This window comes from Ictalurus furcatus, chromosome 2 (genome assembly GCF_023375685.1).
Source record: "Ictalurus furcatus strain D&B chromosome 2, Billie_1.0, whole genome shotgun sequence".
NCBI lineage: Eukaryota > Metazoa > Chordata > Actinopteri > Siluriformes > Ictaluridae > Ictalurus > Ictalurus furcatus.
In genome coordinates, this window is record NC_071256.1 from 22,776,668 (window position 1) to 22,795,034 (window position 18,367).

The following is an 18,367-nucleotide window of genomic DNA, read 5'->3' on the forward strand; positions in this document are numbered from 1 at the left end:
CCCACCTACTGTGGAATGTTTAAAGGGTTGGAGTTGAGCTCAAGGAAACATGAGGGCTTTTTTTTTTTTTTTCAGGGGAAGAGTTATGGTTTGGGGGTTTGTTTCTCATGGTGATGGTGGTGGTAGTGGGGTGTCAGGTTTATAATTAAATATGGAAATGATGAAGTGGGTCTAAGATCAGCTTGTAAGTCCAAGCTAGCTATGGAGGGAAGTGAATGAGCTGTGAACAATGTCTCCGCTGGGGTATAAACCTGTATATGCTTTAATGAACACGATTAATGGCCAATCAGGGAAACCACTTTATGATGACCTCCCTGCGTTGATATTCATCATGTTTTATTCATCGTGTTTATGCAGTTTTCTGGCTAGGGAAAGCAAGTATTCCACAGCCAGTAGCTCATTCCACAATTTCTAACATAGAAACTGAAGGATGATCACTTTCCCACTTCTGAAAAGAGCAGAAGTTTTGGCACCAGATAGCTGTGCTTTTTACTTTAGCCCCACTACAAATGCAGTACAAAGTTGGTGAATGATGAAACATTTCTATCCTGATGGGAATGGTGAGGATGGCCAGGATGACAATGTCCAAATCCATAGAGTACAAGGACTCACTGAATGGTTTAATGAGTAAGAAAATGATGTACATCACATGCTGTGGACTTCATAGTCCCCAAATCTCAATACAATTGAATTCCTACTGGAGATTCCGGACGGAGATGTTAGACAGACGTTCTACACCTTCGTCATCAATTGAATGAATATCTTTTGGAAGACAGGCTCTGAAAAGTTGGCCCAAACACCTTACTAAGACTTGTTATGTTCATTTTTCCTTTAATTTGTGACTCATCTGTATGTTTTGCGATGGTTAAAGAGCACTGTGCTGTTCTTTCTCAAACAGCACACGTTTAATGCCATGCAAACGCACATAGAGATTTTTACAGCCCAATTAAATCACACACTAACATATGTACAGTATATTTCATTTTCTGCTCATAACAGTGTTTGATAACGTCCTTAAGTGACGCATACCCAACATTTGTTAGGAATTCAAGTTATTTTCATTTTGTCATGGTATGGATGTTTTTGTCTGTAATTTTGATGTAGCCAGTATGAACTAATTAACATAATATCAAAACCACAATATTAAGGCGAGCGCTTTACTCATGTTGAACAAAACAGTGGTGTTTTATCGTATTTTTATATGCGGTGGCTTTTACAGACAGGGCTATGGCCAGACCAGTTGCCTCTCTGTTTGGTGGAATATTTTTGAATAGTGTCGGTTTTGACTAGACCTAGAACTACAGTGCCATCGGCTCAGATTTGGACCGCTTCTTGTTTTTGAATGTACAGTACTACATGTAGGAAGGAAACTAAAATTGGTGGCACACAATAGAATGCTTTTACTTGAGTATTGGAGTCTTAAATTCTTTCTCTCAGAACACACACACGTACACCTGCATGCAAAGTAAATAGCAAACCAGAGGAGTCATTTGAAAAATATAAACATTTAATAAAGGCTACATCTCTTCATAATTACAATAATTAAAGTACCAAGCCATCTTTAAAATGATGCTCTATATAATGCATAATTTACATTTATGTGGAACAAAAAAACAACAACAACAACAATAACAAAAAAAAAAAACCCAGAATAGATAACAAGATATTCAAAGCATTAAAAAAAAAAATCTATGCAACATAAACCCCTTTAGAAAAGCAAGGGAATATCACACCCTGAAGCAGGGCAGCACACGGCATGGTATCCATGTAGGCACAGGTACTGCAGTCTAAAACACTGACATTAGTCTATACTCCTCTGCTGATGCCAATGCACAACTACACCCTGTCCAGGAGTTCTGTAGTTCTCAATATACTCTCGGTGCTGTGAAGGGAACTTCCATACTGGGTACACCTAACGTCTCAACAGCCTGCTTCTTTCTATTTAAATGGCACTGAAATGAAGAAAGGCCACGTTCTTTTGTTCAGTGGGATTAAGACATCAGCACTGCTGTGTAATAATATTAGGATGCATGTTTTTTTGTTGTTGTTGTTCTACGATAATTCTCAAGGCTCCTTGATAAGGTGGTATGATCCTGTGCAATTCCTAGGTTAAAAAAAAATCAAAGGCACTATGATGCAAAATGGGACGGAGCCCTGGACGCATGATGAGCAGAGCAAATATCAAATCAGCAGAGAGGGTTGAGAAAACTGGGTGGTCCCAGCACGGAAGTCATCTCCTCATTGGAAAGCATCATCAGAGACTCCTAGCATTTATTTATAAGGGGGGACTCTAGCATTATGACCATGCATGTGTTACATTGGGGAAAAAAATCTCCCAATTCAACTAAGCAGCTTGTCCATTAAGCTGGACATGGGGCAGGAGGGAAATGACAGTTTAATAAATATTAATATTATTTTACTTGTTACAAAAGCACAATATAACGTGCAGATACCTCTGTTTACACACACACACACACACACACACACACACACACACACACACACACACTCACAAACACCTGCAATTAACACAACTAAACCTTGGTCAGCAGTCCGGCTCTGTAGCGATCCCTCAAAAATATATTCTTTTTAAAAACAATTCAAAAACCACATACAGTCACCCGCATCTTCAGACAGTGGTATTCTCATAGTGTCCCTTGACTGTTCCAATTGATAGTTAAGGTGCCTGATCTCCCAGGCTGCTTTGCTGGAGTCCTCCACCAGTTGGTCTACTTCATTGGCTAGTATTCCTTCAATAGCTTGATGAGCCAAAACAAAACAAAAAGAGTCTTTGTGGATATATTAAAATTTCTTTATCTTTGAAAATACAGGTATATGTGCAGAAGTCCGTTTCTTTGCTTGTTGGCCTTGTGTGGCAAGTTAGAGGATTGTTCACATGAGGACGTTTTTTCTTCTTCGTTTTGTTTTTAGTCTGTTCGTTCCACTTTTCCCAGGATTTTGCCCTCATACATGGGAAGAACGGTGCCGTCGTCCCATACTTCCTCAAACACGGCTCCGCACTCAAACTCATCGCTGGCCTTCTTGAAGTAGTACCTGTGCAGAGAAAAGTGTCGCATTAAGGGTTAGGGTTGTATAATCAAAAGACGCTTTAAACATCTGTTTTAAAACCATTTTTTCAGTGGGACGGCCTGCACACTACCTGCTCGCCTCAGGTCTCGGGTTCATTTGTAATTATTTGCCAGTAGTCAGCAGGGAGCCTTGGAAAAAAGCTACCGACGAGAGGCTTGAGGCGAGCAGCCTTTGGTAGAGCATCAACATACAGAGGTCAAAAAGAAGCCCCATGACTTCCCCTTCAGATGTTACACAAGGCAAGAAAGATGCCTCCCCCAAGATTCTAGACTTGGGTCTTGCATTGTTGTGTGGGCCAAAAACTTTGGGCCAAAAAGGGGGCTTTGCTCTAAATTAGAGGGCAGCTTAAATCTTGACGTCCCTCCTCTCTCTTGCTTGTCGCCAGTGTTCCTCTGTCTCCTGGTGTCTAATTGGGGCCGCTGTCAAATGAAGGGCTTCTTTCACAAAGGTTGATATTTTGGGTGCCGGCAAGTCTGCATGTCACTGCGCACACACACACATACACACACACACACACACACACACTCGCTCTTGCTTTCTCCTCTTTCTTGGTCAATGACCTGGCCAGGGTTAATAGAGAAGATGGCTCTCAGGTTGATAGTGTTGTGACCTGGGGGGGAGTGAGGGGTTCATCATCATCCCCATGAGGTCACATGCTCCAGGCTCGACCCTTCCCCTCCATTCCCTTTCAAATGGAAGCAGGGTAGAAAGAGGAGTGAAGCAAGGGGTGGCTGTTCCAAATAATTAACTCTGTAATGGAAAATGCCCCCGTTCAGTAACAAACGTGCGCTGTGGTGTGCACTTGAATTCCAAGAGCTAACTTTTCATTTTATGAGCGGACTCCACCAAGCCATAAAAACAACGCACGTAAAACATCTAGAGGATGGGGTTGGGGGAGTGCAACTTCCAGCAAACAGTTGGCAGAAGCTAGGGCTGCTAATAAAAAGCAAGTAGGATGTGTTTGCCATGCAGGAAGGTTTCTCTAAACAAGAGGCCTGTGGAATCTTTATTATTCCTATCTTTTCCTATTTTTCCTATCTGCCAGAGCCATATCTTCCTGCAGCTCTCGCCTGGTTTCCTACTGAAATTAAACAGAGTTGAGCCTGGCCAGTACCTGGATGGGAGACCTCCTGGGGAAAACTAAGGTTGCTGCTGGAAGGGTATTAGTGAGGCCAGCAGGGGGCGCTCACCCTGTGGTCTGTGTGGGTCCTAATACCCCAGTGTAGTGAGGGGGGACACTACTGTAAAAACAGCAACGTCTTTCGGATGAGACGTTAAACTGAGGCCCTGACTCTCTGTTGTCATTAAAAATCCCAGGAAAATTATCGTAGAAGAGTAGGGGTATAAACCCGGTGTCCTCGCGAAATTCCACCATTGGCCCTTCTCTATCATGGCCCCCTAATAATCCCCATCTCTGAATTGTCTGCATCACTCTCTCCTCTCCACTAATAGCTGGTGTGTGGTGGGCGTCCTGGCGCACTATGGCTGCCGTCACATCATCCAGGTGGATGCTACACACTAGGGGTGGTTGAGCCGATTTCCTCCCATACTATGTAAAGCACTTTGAGTGTCTAGAAAAGTGCTATATACATGTAACTGTAACTAACTTACTATTTTCTTTGCACAATGCTCAACACTTGTGCACAAAGCACAAAAAGGACAGCTCTTACTTGCTTGAAAAAAGAGGAATAAGTGGGGAAAAGGGTGCAAGAGAGAAGTCTTTCCATTGGAATACATTTTATGTGGCAAGATTCTTCTCCGAGCAACATCTGGCACCAATATCGTCTGGCAGTGCTGGCAAGTACTGTTCTTTGTTGAAATGCTGCCATGTCCCAGCTCCACACATTTTCTGCTATTAAAACCATCAGCTTTGAATTCGCTTGGCCTTGAAAAAAAAATATATTACAAAGAATGTGCAAGGTAGGAGAGCTTTAGTTGAGGAAGAGGACTGTGTATTACACCTGGGACACTGACTCAGCCGATAAAACTTGTAATTAAGCACACGTATGCCTCTTGCAGAAAATGCTTGAGTGGGGTTTTGAGTGGGCTATTTGAAGTGGCAGTGATTTGACCTTCAACAAGAACAGGACAAAAACAAATATGTCCTTTGATATAAATGAAAAATGGAAGAAGAAAAAAACGATAGATTACGTAAACAAGTACAGTGCATGAGAGCAACGTAGCTTGATACAATCGCTGAAGAATTTACGCGAGTCTTAGTGCATGAAATGAAAGACCTGGGCTTCAAAGACGTGCTTATTAAGTGTGCCTTACGAAGAAATCAATACCAGATGTGACCAAATGGCTCCAGTTAAAATTCCCTCTTTCCTTTTCTGTACACCCACTGCATCCCCCTTTCTCTCTCTCCATCTCTCTCTCTCCCTTCCTACCACCAACTCCAGTAAACAGGCAGCAGTAAACATTCTCCACTTACACACAACAGCAGAGGCTGTTCTTTGAGTGTCTAGCTTGAGCATGAACCACTTCAAGCTCCTGAAACCTTTCAAGGGCGCCTTTCTTCTCTGTTACCTTCAATTACGTACAAAGGAAACACATGGCTCTGTGGGCCTTGTCTACTAGAGGGTGGCACAAATCCACCAATCACATAGAGTCATCAAGGCCTGTGAGAAGGAGCGAGTGTGTGTACCTGTAGTTGCCTTTCTTGCGGAGCTGCTCTTTGAAGTTGCCCAGGGTGAGGCTGTGTGTCTTCATCATGCGCCGGTAGGGGATCTCCTCACCACAGAAGAAGTATGTAACCACAGTTTCATTCCCATGGCTGCCAGGAGGCTTCTTTGGCTCTTTTGGGCTGTGGGGAAAGACAGACGAGGTGGAGAAGTATGTGTGAGAGAGAGCGTACACAAACATTCACTACATGAATCACACTGCCATAGCTGAGAAAAAAACAACAACTTTATCCACTAAATGAGAACACGACACAAGAAGACAGAAGATAAAACTTCAATAAAATCAACCCTTTCACTTATTATGGAAAAGATCTGTGAGCTGTAAAAAGGGACTAATAATTAATTTCCAGTCACTGTTTGAGTTTAAATAGATGAGCCTTTAACCCTGCACATTTGTAAACACTGGAAGCCTGAGCAAATAAAAATAAGGATGGTGTATGGTGTCTTCTTCGGTTCCGATTGTACGATTGATAAGAATGGGATGACTGATCACATTCCATACACATCTCCAGAATACTTACTGCTCTGCTTGAAGAGCCTGGCTCTGGAGTGATGCAGCTCCGGTCTGAACAGGTACCGCATGGCTCTTTTCTCTTTGAAGGCCCGGTGCTGAATGCCTGAGAGCAGAACGTGATCATCAGGATATGGTGGTACGTGTATACTGTACTTTCAGTCAAGCCCAGAAATACAATGCCGAATACCAGGCTGAATATGTTTGCAAGAGAGGTCTCTCACCTCTGTTTGGGGGGTTTGGAAACCTCTTCCAGACGGCGGCACGCTTCCTCCAGCTGTGCCAGGGTGTTAGGTGGAGGTAGAGGGGGCATGGCTGGGTCCTGGATGAATGGATGAGCAGGCTGATGGGTGCGGAGGTGCCCGGAAATGCCTGCACCGCCCCAAGTGTGGGTGCGTGCTGACTCGGAGCCATAGAGCTTCCTTGTGCTCTGAGTGCTGTGGGAATCGTGTTATTATTGAATGGTTATTAAATGTAAAGGCAAGCATGGTTGGGTCAAAAGGATTTTCAGGGTGACATGCATACCTGTGTGGCTTGTGCTTGGCCTGGCGATCGCTCTCCATGATCCACTGCCAGACGTTCTGTGAGCGGTCAGCGCTGTCGGTGGGCAGCTGTAAGGTGGCGCTCTCTGCACTCTCACTGTTCACCTCCTCGCCCGACCTACAGAGACGCTTGGATAAAGCACTCGAACATCTGGAGGAGAGCAGAGGATAAAGGAGATCTTTAGATACAACTGACATTTCGATGCAAACATCGTGTGCCATAGAGGCAGGAAAAAATGTCATGTCAGCGACTAATCTTTACTAATAGTCAGCAAGGTCACCTAAACCCAAAGGACAACTCACCCTTGGTTCCCCTCGCCAATGCTGTTTCCATGCTCAGGGCCCAGGCTGCGGCTGCGTGCGTATGGCGATGGACGGGAATCGGGTATGGCCGGACACATGCCCTGCACCCGCCGTGCTGCCTCAGCCTCAATCTGTTCCTTGCTCTTGGGTACTGAATGGTGATGGATGTAGTGGTGATGGACGTGCTTGGAGACAAACGTTCGTCCGGATGGGTAGGCAGGCATAGGCACAGTGCCACCCACAGGCCTGGTCATAGGCCGGGGTTCAGGTGAGCAAGAGCGGGGCGAGTGGCGTGCCACTCCGGGCGACTGACAACCAGGTGTCCTGAGAACGCGCGAAAGGTGCTCATCTAGGATGGCCTGCGGGTCATCCTCGCTAGAGCGGCGTTGTGAGGAAGAAGAGAGATCCGACTCCTCACGCTCTTCTTCCTACACGAAGACAGTAAATATGACTTTAGACAAATAAAACTCCATGCACAACCCAAAAGTGGGTGTCTGTAAATGACATTATAAGTCCAGTTGACCTGTACTCAACATTAAAACCACCAGGATGGCAGTAAGCTTTCATATGTATAATGAAATACACTGCTGGTCAAAAGTTTGGACACTTGACTGAAATGTTTCTCATGATCATAAAAACCTTTTTGATCTGAAGCTGTATGATTAAATGTTTGAAATCGGTGTTGTAGACAAAAATATAATTGTGCCAACATATTCATTTCTTTCATTAGAAAACTAACATTTTATTTACAAAAAATAAAAAACATTTAAATGGATGACTTGGAGCAAAATATTCCAGAAAGCAGTGTCCAGCATAGGTGGGAACTCCTTTAATACTGTTTAAAACGCATCTCAATTCTTGATTCCTCAAGAAACTGGTTGAGAAAATGCCAAGAATACATTCCTAGAAATTCTATGTAAACAGGGTGTCTACTTTGAAGAATTATTTTGATTTTAGATTTTTTTTTCACAAAATAATTCCCATTAGTTCCATTTGTGTTATTCCAGAGTTTCAGTGATTTTATTATTATTCTAAAATGTGGAGAAAGAATGTAATAAAAATAAAGAATGAGTGTCTAAACGTTTGACTGCTAGTGTATATCGTGGAACCTACATACAAACTTTTGACACAGATTGGTATGGATGGTGAGACGGCAGTACACACTGACCTCCTGGATCTGCTGCAGTCTCTCTTCCAGTGAGCTCATAGTCTCTTGTTCTCTCTTCAGTCTTTCAAGTCTGGCAATGAGCTGAGCGGCGAATGCTGCTGGCTCCACCGGGGTCATGTCCTTTGGTGGCCGCCGTGGCCTCTACACATGATCAAAATAACAGTTGTTATTGCTTTATTTGTGTCATTACAACCTTTGTTATTGCTTTTGGTAACTCCACATATGACCGTGTTTGCCACTAACACATATTCAACTAGAACTAATATAGAGAGGGGCCTGATCCACACAGCTGCCCTCTACCTGAGTGCCTTTTCCATACACACACTGCACCCTTCACCGCTGGTGTGAGCATTTGGTCACACTCCGAGGAGCCTCAGCTTGCTCTCTCTGTAGTGCCACCAAGACCACTTCAAAGAAGCTTTGGCAAATATCAAACGCACACCAGGGCTGGGAGCGACAGCGGCTTTACATCCAGGAATAAAAGTCGCATATCAACAGGAGAGAGAGAGAGAGAGAGGGGTGGAAAAACAGAAAAAAAGAAGGGAAAGGAAGATGAGGAGATGAGTGGAGGAAGTGGGGCGGGGGGGTTGGGAAGAGTAGTGTGGAGTCAAACATAGGGAGATCAGAGAGGCAGAGGTAATTTATTTGCCCACCACATGCTGGGCACTTCTGAGCTACAGTAGCCACATTATGTGTTCAGGTGGGTGTATATATGGACTTCCACCCACATCTCTGTTCATTTATTGTGGCTATTTTTGTGCTGTCTTTCATGGTGTGGTCTTATTTGTTCCTCTAATTACTCTGAGGAGACCTTCTGGTAAGTGCATGGACCTGCTACACCCAAACCAGAGGATAATCTTCAGGAACAAGCGGACAAAGAATGACAAAAACAACAACACAACAAGGACTGCGAAGACATAGATCGTCTTGTGTACTATGCACAGAAGACGTACGTGCATATACACACATATACAATTTTCAAGTTTGTCCTAACTGGTCATAATGTCTTTGGGCTCAAAAGACAAGGCATTTCTTGAAGCTGTTCAGCCAGTACATAGACAACACAACAACCAGGAGCGTCCTCTGTCTCACACACCCCATGGAGGGAAAAGAGGGTTGGGGGGGTTGGGTAGCGCTGCTGGATGCTGTCACTTTTCTCCAAACTGGTTCCATTTATCTAGTGATCAAAGCAAGGGAGTAGATTTTGGTGCCCCAGAATAAAACAGACATTTAGAAATGCCTTATTTACATCAGCTTGCTACTCGACTGCATTGAAAGACGCCGTCTTCAAAAAAAAAAAAGAAAGGAAAAAGAAAAAGAAAAGAAAAAAGTTGAGGCCATTTCCCAAAACTAATACAAAGAGGTCCTGAAGATTTCTTTTTATTCAGCTGTTGTACTGTTATAAGAGAAGAGGTGATATTTGGGGTTTGTGTGTGTGTTTGTGTTTGTGTTTGTGTGCGTGTGCGTGTGTGCGCGTGTGTATTAATATACAGAAGAGGGAACTTACAGGAAAGGCAGGCAGTGAGACCTGTCCATTCATTCTCATGTTCCGGTGCATCTCTCTCTGAAGCTGCTTCTTGCTGCCCAGTTTGTACGGCGGGATCCCATCACTGCCAGGAGACAGAGTGAAGCAGTGAGAACAAAATCACACACACACACACACACACACACACACACACACACACACATATACTGCCACAGACATTCTACACATTGTGCCAGGCTAGCCTGAAAGGATTCAGTGAAGGAATCTGGGACTTCCTAAGTCTGGAACACAGGAATGACACTGATGTAGTGATGCTAGCTAAACCACAAGCTTAACTAACAAGCCTCCTCTCTCCAAACACTGTCTTTTCTCTTTCATAAAACCTGGACGTCTTCATACTTTTTCAGTGTGATTTTTTTTTTAAAGCTTTGACACTTTCCTCTGCTTGGGCTTTTTATTTATTTTTTTCCTTGCCCACTTGGAAGTGTCTGACCTAGCCCTGAATGCTGTCTCCAGCGTGGCTTTGAAAGCTCACAGTCATGCGCACAAAGCCAGAGCTCCAATCTTCATTTGGCAAGCGGCACTGCAGTCAGCCTCTGATCTCGGCAACATCAAAAGGCTGGTTTGTAAGATAAGGTAATGTTTGAAGTCGGCGCAGAAGCATTCCCTAGTGTCCAAGCAAATCCATAAATAAGATATAAGCAACCCCCCCCCCCCACACACACACACACATTCTTCCCATGCTCCCTCACTCTCTCTTTATCTAGAAATGAGATTCAGATTTGCCGTGCCTTTTAACTGAAATAAAAAATGAACTACTGCAATCAAAAACGGTCCCCAAACAAATAGACGTCTGCGTTTTTCCCTGCCTGCTTGCCTAACCCACAGCGATAAAAGTTAAACAGGGAAGAGAAGGAACGAGCACAATAGCTAGTGGTGAGCAGGACTGAGGAGAACGGCGATAAGGATGAAAGAAGAGAAGATATGGCTTATTATCAGGTTTAAAAATTATCTACCGAACAAACATTGGTGAATTTCATCGACAGGTTCAGAAGCTTATTGGGAGGTGACCGTGTGAATTGGGCTTTAGAAGTATTTCAGCATATGAAACACAACTCAGTTCTGCATGAAACAGCAATAAGAAATCAAATACAAGCTGGAAGAGATTAGATGTGAACGCCAAACAATAGTTGAAATATTCCACACCTCGTACCGTAAAGACGAGCAACCGAGTTTGCAGCATGACCTCTGCCAAAATATTAATCTTCCGAGTTTAATCAGCCTTGCCTTCTCACACTCACACATACACACTCCCACAAGCTGTGCGTTGGCCAGCTCTTTGAGGCATCAGGGGAACAGAAGCTGGCCTCTTTCATTGGCCTAGCTTTATGGGGATCGCCTATTCACTTGGGCAAGTAATTTTCAAAGCAGCCAGCCACCCTCTTATCCCCCTAAGCTCGCCTTCCTTAACAATGGGCTGAAAGCGATTCGCTTAAGCCTTTCATCCACCATGCACTTTATTCCTCACTCCCTGCACTTAACTATGCGTGCGCACAATTGGCTCCACTGCTAACACACATGGGGGGTGGGGTGCTTCGTGCTTCAAGTGTGTACAGACGAGGGAGTATGGGATGGAGTTTAGGGCTGAAAGGGTACTGCAGGTTGCACTAAACTCTGTGGATTCCAGGTGACATGCTCTCGTGCTCCAGAAATGGCTAGTATCTCATCTGGATGCCTCCATGCCAGGGCTGATCAAGAAACCCACGCCGTGCAAGCCCAACTTGCTTTCATTTACTGCCAGCTCATCTCAATGAGCATCTTACGGTCCACATGGCCAGTTCTCCGCTTCTCTTTCATGCCAGGAGACAATAGCGATGGGCGTGGACAATAAATAATGGTGGCCGCTAGGTTTTAGCAAAGCACAACAAGTGAGGTCTCTTTGAGTAGGAAGAAAACCCCTGATGAAATCAAAGCAATCGGAAGAGGGGGAGGGAATGATAAAAGCGCTGTTTCCTGTGGCCAAGTTTGCAGACATTGGTATTATTTAGTATTCAAAATGGAGCATGCAGTATTTCCCAAAGACCGGGTGCAATGGAGTCTTTTCCAAAGCAGAAACGCCAGAACTGAATCCCCTTGCTGCAGTACACCAACGCATCTGAGACTCTGCACATTCCTATTAATAAACATCTAAAGAGCCAACTGCCAAGCGGAGCATTATCACTTCTTTACCAGCTTCAAACAATATATCAGCAAAATAAAACAGACGGGCCATGTTCTTATTCTGTCACACAGCTATACTCACTGTGCATATACAACCAAAAGCAAACAACATGCACAATGTCTGTGTTGTTTACTGTGTCATGCGCTGTTTACAAAGACACAAAGCCGGACTTACACACTGCTGTCAGTCATTGACAAGGAGTCATCTGTCATGGCGTCGCTGGAGATCTCGCTGTCGTTGGCACTAGTGGCGGGGGCGAAGCTGCAACCAGAGGCCACATGGTATGGGTTGGCAGGATCGCAGCGCCTATACGACCTGTACGGACACAACGGGCGTGTTAATATGTTACTGTTCCAAGAACACAGTGTGACTTCTAGAATAGTCGGTTTATTAGAGGTTGGATGTTTTTGGATTCAACCTTTATAAAATGTTTATTAAAAAAAAAAAAAAAAAAAACTTCAACAAGTCGTGGTTATATGAAGAAAGGCATCAGGATTGGGGCCATGATGTCACCTCAGTGGGGTTTTCTCTGACTTTCACGTGCCCTCTGACACCAAACCCTTATGCATGAAGACTGAGTGAGCTGGGTTGTAAGTAATACACTATTATATGCTACATGGTGTCTATTTCCTCAGAAATATGATCTCTGGTCCTTTTGTGTTGGTCAACCACTTGGACCTACTGACTCAGAAGAAACTAATTTCCAATCTATCTTTTTTTCTTAAACGGTATTCCTTCTCGTGTAATTTCTCTCTCATCTCCTTCCAACATTGTGGCATACTTCTTCCAAATACCCACCTAGTCCCTCTCTCCCTCCCTCTCTCACCCTCTCCATTCCTCTATCCTGCTGTGACACATTCTTGTTTTGCTGAAGGAGGACAGGAAGAGAGCCTGTGCTTACTCTGAGAAGAAAAGCCAAAAAGGACAGGGAGACAGCGAGAGAGCGAGAGATATGGATGGAGAGCGCAAAACTCTCTCAAGGGAGAGACAAACAGAAAGAGCACATGAGACAGATCTAAAAACTCGTAGTGAGTAAGAGACCATAAGAGAGTGGAAAAGAAAGGAGGAAGTGAAGAAAGGGGAAGGAGGGCCTCCTTTATGAGAATGGCTACTGGCAGGAGGGCTGCGAGGAGTTAAACAGCATGACTGCGGACAGAGGCCCCAAGTCAGACCTGACCTTTGGAGGCTCTCGGAAAGAGTCAGGTATTTAGCACAGCTGGGCTCGCATTTCCCCCTCCCTGCCTCACCCTCTCATTCATCCGTTCTTTCATGAGGAACCCCCCCCCCTTTCTCATCTTCTTTTCCGCTTAGAAAATATGCTCAGGCTCCTTCCGTGGGATTTTTTTCCCCTGTCTTTGGCGGAGGAATGAGATAAAAGTGGATAGCGGATGAAAAATCCGAAACAGAGATGATGATGGCAACTGGCTCAGCAAGCGAGTTGCTGTGGCTTGTTTCTCCCCCCCCCCCCCCCCCCCCGCAAATAACTTGATTTTGAGGGGCGATGGAGAAAGAAAGAGAATAAGGGAGGAAGTGAGAAATGAGTTCCACATGGCTCAGATGAAAACAGCCCAGATGCAGAGAGAGAGACAGAGAGAGAGAGAGCAGCTCTCAGGCCATCCTAATAAAGATTTAAAAACTGTAGCCTGTATATACATTATATGTTTTATTTTCACACGTATTTTATGTAACCTTGTCTTATCAGTATTCTAAAGCGTGACCAACATCACCAAAGGGGCTTAAGGAGATTGAGATGAGATGAAAACTTACTCCGGATTCCCCTCCTAGCAGAGCTATTAGCGGATAAACATTAGTCTGGCACTGCACCTCGACTCCTTTCCTCATTTACAGTGCTAACCCAGGCCAGACTTTACACAGAGTTTGTGCTAATGAGCGTCGCTTGTGCTAAATGTTCATGTTAACTAGAAACAACTCTTAATTACAGTGTAATAACAGACGAAGCTGATTCCAAAACTTTCAATGAAAAGTTGAATAGGTCACTGGGCTTTTACAAGATGCCATAGTGGTATATTAGTTTTAACGGAAGAACTTTAGCTGTCCTTTCCAGGGTACAGCATACAGCCAACCTACAGCCATGTTAAAGTACTTATTAGGCTACTTAAGCCCGCGTACTTATTACTAACAAAGCATTTGAGCTGTTAGGATTCCTGATATCGGCTCGTATTTTTGGCTGAATGACACAATCGGCTCCAGCGCTTTGATGTCCGGAGGCGGATTTGCTCGGAAGCTCCATCCATCAGCGGCGCGATTTCAAAGCACAGGAAGCGAGCACGCGCCAGCAGAGGGCCGAGTGCGCGCGTGCGTTCCTGCTCTTTGGAAAAGCTGGTACTAATGAAGGCAATGTGAGAATAAACCTCTTAATAGTGGCAGAACAATAAGGGCATACACGGCTAGAAACATTTATTATTATTATTATTATACACTGCTGTCGCTGAGTGAAAGCCATAGCACTTCGGAGGAAACTGAACAACTTTTTTGAAAGAGTAGGAGTTTGGCACGGCCTCACCTGTAGTTTTTCTCCAGCACGTCTACAGTCCTCAGAGAAGGAGCAGACCGCAGCGCTTTAGCCGAGAGTCCGACCACAGCCAGCGCTTTGGCTTTAAAGTCATTACAACTCCATTCCTCCTCTTCGTTTAGAGTGGGCAAGTAGCCACAGACGAGTTTTAGACTCCCGAGTGCACCGGGGTTGGTGTGTGTGGGGTTTTCACCGCCACTGCGCACGTACTCGAGGTATATATCGGACTGTAAGAACGTCTGGTACGCGTTGTCCTCCATGCTGGTCTGGATCTCAGTCTGCGCCTGGTCGAACATGGCCGAGTCGATCTGCTGTCGCTTCACGTTGTCCCGAATAAAAGTCTTGGTGGCCGGCTTGAGGCGCCTGCCGACGACGCCGTCGGCTTCCACGTAGCGCTTGTAAATGGCCTTGGCCACGCGCAGCGTCTTGCCGTCCTTGAGGTCCATTTGGCGGAAACCGTTACACGCAAACCAAAAGTCGAGCGCATCGGCACACCGCTCGCGCTCCAGAAAAGCACGGAAAAGGCGCGCGCCGTCCTGGTCGCCTAGCAGTGAGTGCAGAGACTTGGTCCAGCGCGCGAGCGGCGAGTCCGGTGAGGCGCTGCCCTCTGGCTCTCCCAGGCCTTCCTCGTCCCTGCGCGTCGACTTCGCCGTCTCCTTGACTCTCAGCGCCGTCATTTTGCTCGGCAGTTTGCGGCATTTGGCCTCGCCCTCTTGGCCCGGCACGGGCGGACGGGGAGCATCTTCTCGGAAGCTCGTGGCCACGGGCTCCGAAAGCGCCCCGTTCATGGCTACACGGCTTGTGGCTCCTGATCTCCCTCGAACTCTCGCTTGAAGTTAGCGGAAGAGCACCTCTGTCCGGCTTCTCTCTGCAAACACACACAAAGTATTGATCTAATCAAAAGCAGATCCGCCCCAAACTTCAAAGCGAGAGCGCGCTCACACCCACTTACACACACACACACACTCACACTTTCAGGAGGGGGAAAAGCTTCTCAGCAGTCCATACAGTCATTCTCACATTTCTTACTTTACCACCGCTTTGAAACCGACACTTTATTGTTATTCATCCTAGTTCTGGTATAATCAGTCACTAATTAACCCAGAACTGACATTACAGCTAATTACTATAAACACCGCGCAGAATCTCAATCGCTCTCTGAACACGCAAAACTTAGCCTATACATCCGGAGTGTGTGTGTGTGTGTGTGTGTGTGAGAGAGAGAGAAAGGTAAGAGAGAGAAAAGTATCATCACATCGCTCACGATTCAAGCAACTTGCAATCAAAAACAGATCCCAACTCAAACTCCTTGACCTCCTCTACTGCACGCTTAAAGGCTCCATGCATTAATCAGTAGGATTTCTCACAAAACCACGCGCTCTCCAACGGGCCTTGATCTAATCCATAACACACTGTTTAATACCTGCAGAAATAAAAGCACATCTCCAAGGCATGCTACATTAACGAAGAAACCAAACTCTATTCACTTCTTTTCTTCTTTCTTTTTGTAAATGATCACACTTCGTAGTTATTTTTCCTCCCAGAAACGGAACGGTCCCCAGAGAGAGACAGACAGAGAGAGAAAGAGACAGAGACACAGAGAGAGAGAGCAGCGTGCCATCAGTAACAGCGTATCGAGTCCTCACAGAGCAACACCGCACACTGATCCACTGCGTTTCAAACAGCGACGGTTTAAAAAAAAAAAACACCATAATAACAACACAACGCACAGGACAGAAACAAAACGTATTCATGTGAGCAAACTGAAACAACAGTTAAACCGGGCTACATAGCAAGAATAAAGTAAATCCGAGTGAATTACACGAGCACGCGCTCCACCACACAGACCGAGTACAGTTAGCGTGCAGTGTTAACTGGGGTTTTCCTTCTTCTTCTTCCCCCTGGCTTTATGTGCAATTCGGACATTAATAACGAAGCCGCAGCGTTTTCGCGAGTAAAAACAATAACAATAATGAAGTCAACGACTTCATAAATAAAACGCTTCATTCGACTTCAAAGCCCCGCCATAAAGTCCAGAGGAAAAGTCTAGCATCTATCTCAGGGGGGCGGAATTCCACACAAACTTCTTTTCACCGGGATAATGAACACTCTGCAAAAGCAGTCAAAAGAGTATTCCAGCCAACACTCGCTAAAGTGCCTTAAAACAACTGAACACAACGTCTAGGACGGAGAAATGCGTCTTTCGGCTTTTTATAAAGCAAAAAAAAAATATATATATATATAAAAAAGGGACTCGATTGGACACAGCCACGTTACTTCAAAGCGAATGGAGAGCACATCAAAAGCGGCCCTGTGGGGCCAAAGCGAGGAGAACATGGAACTTACCATCGACCCATGAGTTCTGTACCCCCAAAAAACTCCAGCGTTTTTCCACGAGTCAAAAAAATAGTCCACAGTATCATCCACACACAGCGGCGCTCCTCTCGTTTCCCGACCTGCTTCTTTTGTTATAGTCGCAGAAAGGAAATGTAAAAGCGGTTCCCCCCGCGTTTTTCCTCAAGTGTTTCACGCAGCCATGCCGCACAGCACATCTCCTGTAGGCTATTCCAATATGTACTGGGCTCAGGGTTTAAGTGCGGACATCAAAGTAAGAAGCCGACAGCCTGGTCCCGAAAGGTACATAGAAAGAAATGCGCCTGTTGGAAAGAGAGAGGGGAAAAAAAGTACACGCCTCAGAACGACAGCGAAAACGCACCCATTCTACACAAAAGGTCCTACTAAACGTAAGAATATCGTGAAGCGGATTTTAACTTAGCGTTTAATTCGCTCTTAGGAACTTTAATCGAAACAAAAAGTTACTACCAAGTCGCAAGGACCTTATCAAAGGCAAGCGATCTTGCGCCAACTCCCCGAGGCTTTGGAACGTCAGAAGTAAGTGATCTGCCGCCCCAATAGCGTTACATCCCTGCGATCCTTCTGTTGCTACATACACTTTCAAAGCTCACAAGTTTACTTTAACCCGTTCACTGCCGAAATACGCCTCAAAATGTAGGAAACGCGCTCCTACGGCCGTTTAAAGCAGGGATCCGAAAACCTTTTCAGCAAGAGACTGTAAAATACATTCCACAAAACCATTAATATCGCTTTATTTTATCCAGATAATCCAAACTTCTTTAAAAAAATAGTCTCGTTATTTAATCTTATACACAATGTTTGTGTGTGTGTATGTGTGTGTGTGTGTGTGTGTATATATATATAATATATATATATAAACGTTTTTTGAGTATTTATTGGAGCGTTAGAGATTCTCAGTCATGAGATTTCCACTCACAGAGAACAAACTGATTACTGATTCTTTGTAAGCCTGCTGTTGAGTCATAAAAACCTCAATAATACATATAATACATTCGATAATCATGATTATTTTATTTTGTGTTAAAAAACACACATAGCCTAGATTATAATTAGCATTATTATTTTTATATTATGCAAAAAGGGTTAACTTATGAGGACACACTGTCTACAAGACAATAGATTTCATTTATAAAAATTAAAAAAGCATATACTATAGACTTGAGAGAATTCAAATGGTTTAGTCTACCAAAGGTAAGGCAAATTTGGCTTTAACTAGCAGCATCACACACAACAGTATGTGTCTGAGTTTGAAATTCATGTTAATAAATCAGTTTGATCCTTTATGTTTGGAAGTCATGAACAATAAAAAAAACTAGTTCATTTGTTTATTAAACATATAATTAACAACTAGGCTTCTGCTACTTCGTAGTCACATAGGATCATGCCTGCACATATGTAATAACTCACCTCGAGTTCTGTGCATGGTTAAGGTTAGGGTGGTCTTCTGCTACGT

At 44.5% G+C, this 18,367-nt stretch overlaps 1 protein-coding gene across 2 annotated transcripts; it reads right to left on the minus strand.

The window, feature by feature from the left end:
• Positions 1-1,073: 1,073 nt before the first annotated feature.
• axin2 (axin 2 (conductin, axil)) lies at positions 1,074-17,478 on the minus strand. 2 transcript variants are annotated; one of them, XM_053653574.1, is made up of 11 exons: positions 16,885-17,478; positions 14,530-15,406; positions 12,180-12,320; positions 9,806-9,908; positions 8,299-8,439; positions 7,131-7,558; positions 6,811-6,978; positions 6,510-6,722; positions 6,296-6,391; positions 5,738-5,896; positions 1,074-3,054 (listed from the first exon to the last, which is right to left on the minus strand). In XM_053653574.1, the coding sequence occupies exons 2-11, from the start codon at positions 15,324-15,326 to the stop codon at positions 2,928-2,930; spliced, it is 2,373 nt and encodes a 790-aa protein (XP_053509549.1). In that variant the 5' UTR covers positions 15,327-15,406; positions 16,885-17,478; the 3' UTR covers positions 1,074-2,927. The 2 variants fall into 2 exon arrangements, with proteins under 2 accessions (XP_053509549.1, XP_053509555.1); XM_053653580.1 differs by having other exon boundaries at positions 14,530-17,478.
• Between the last annotated feature and the right edge of the window lie 889 nt (positions 17,479-18,367).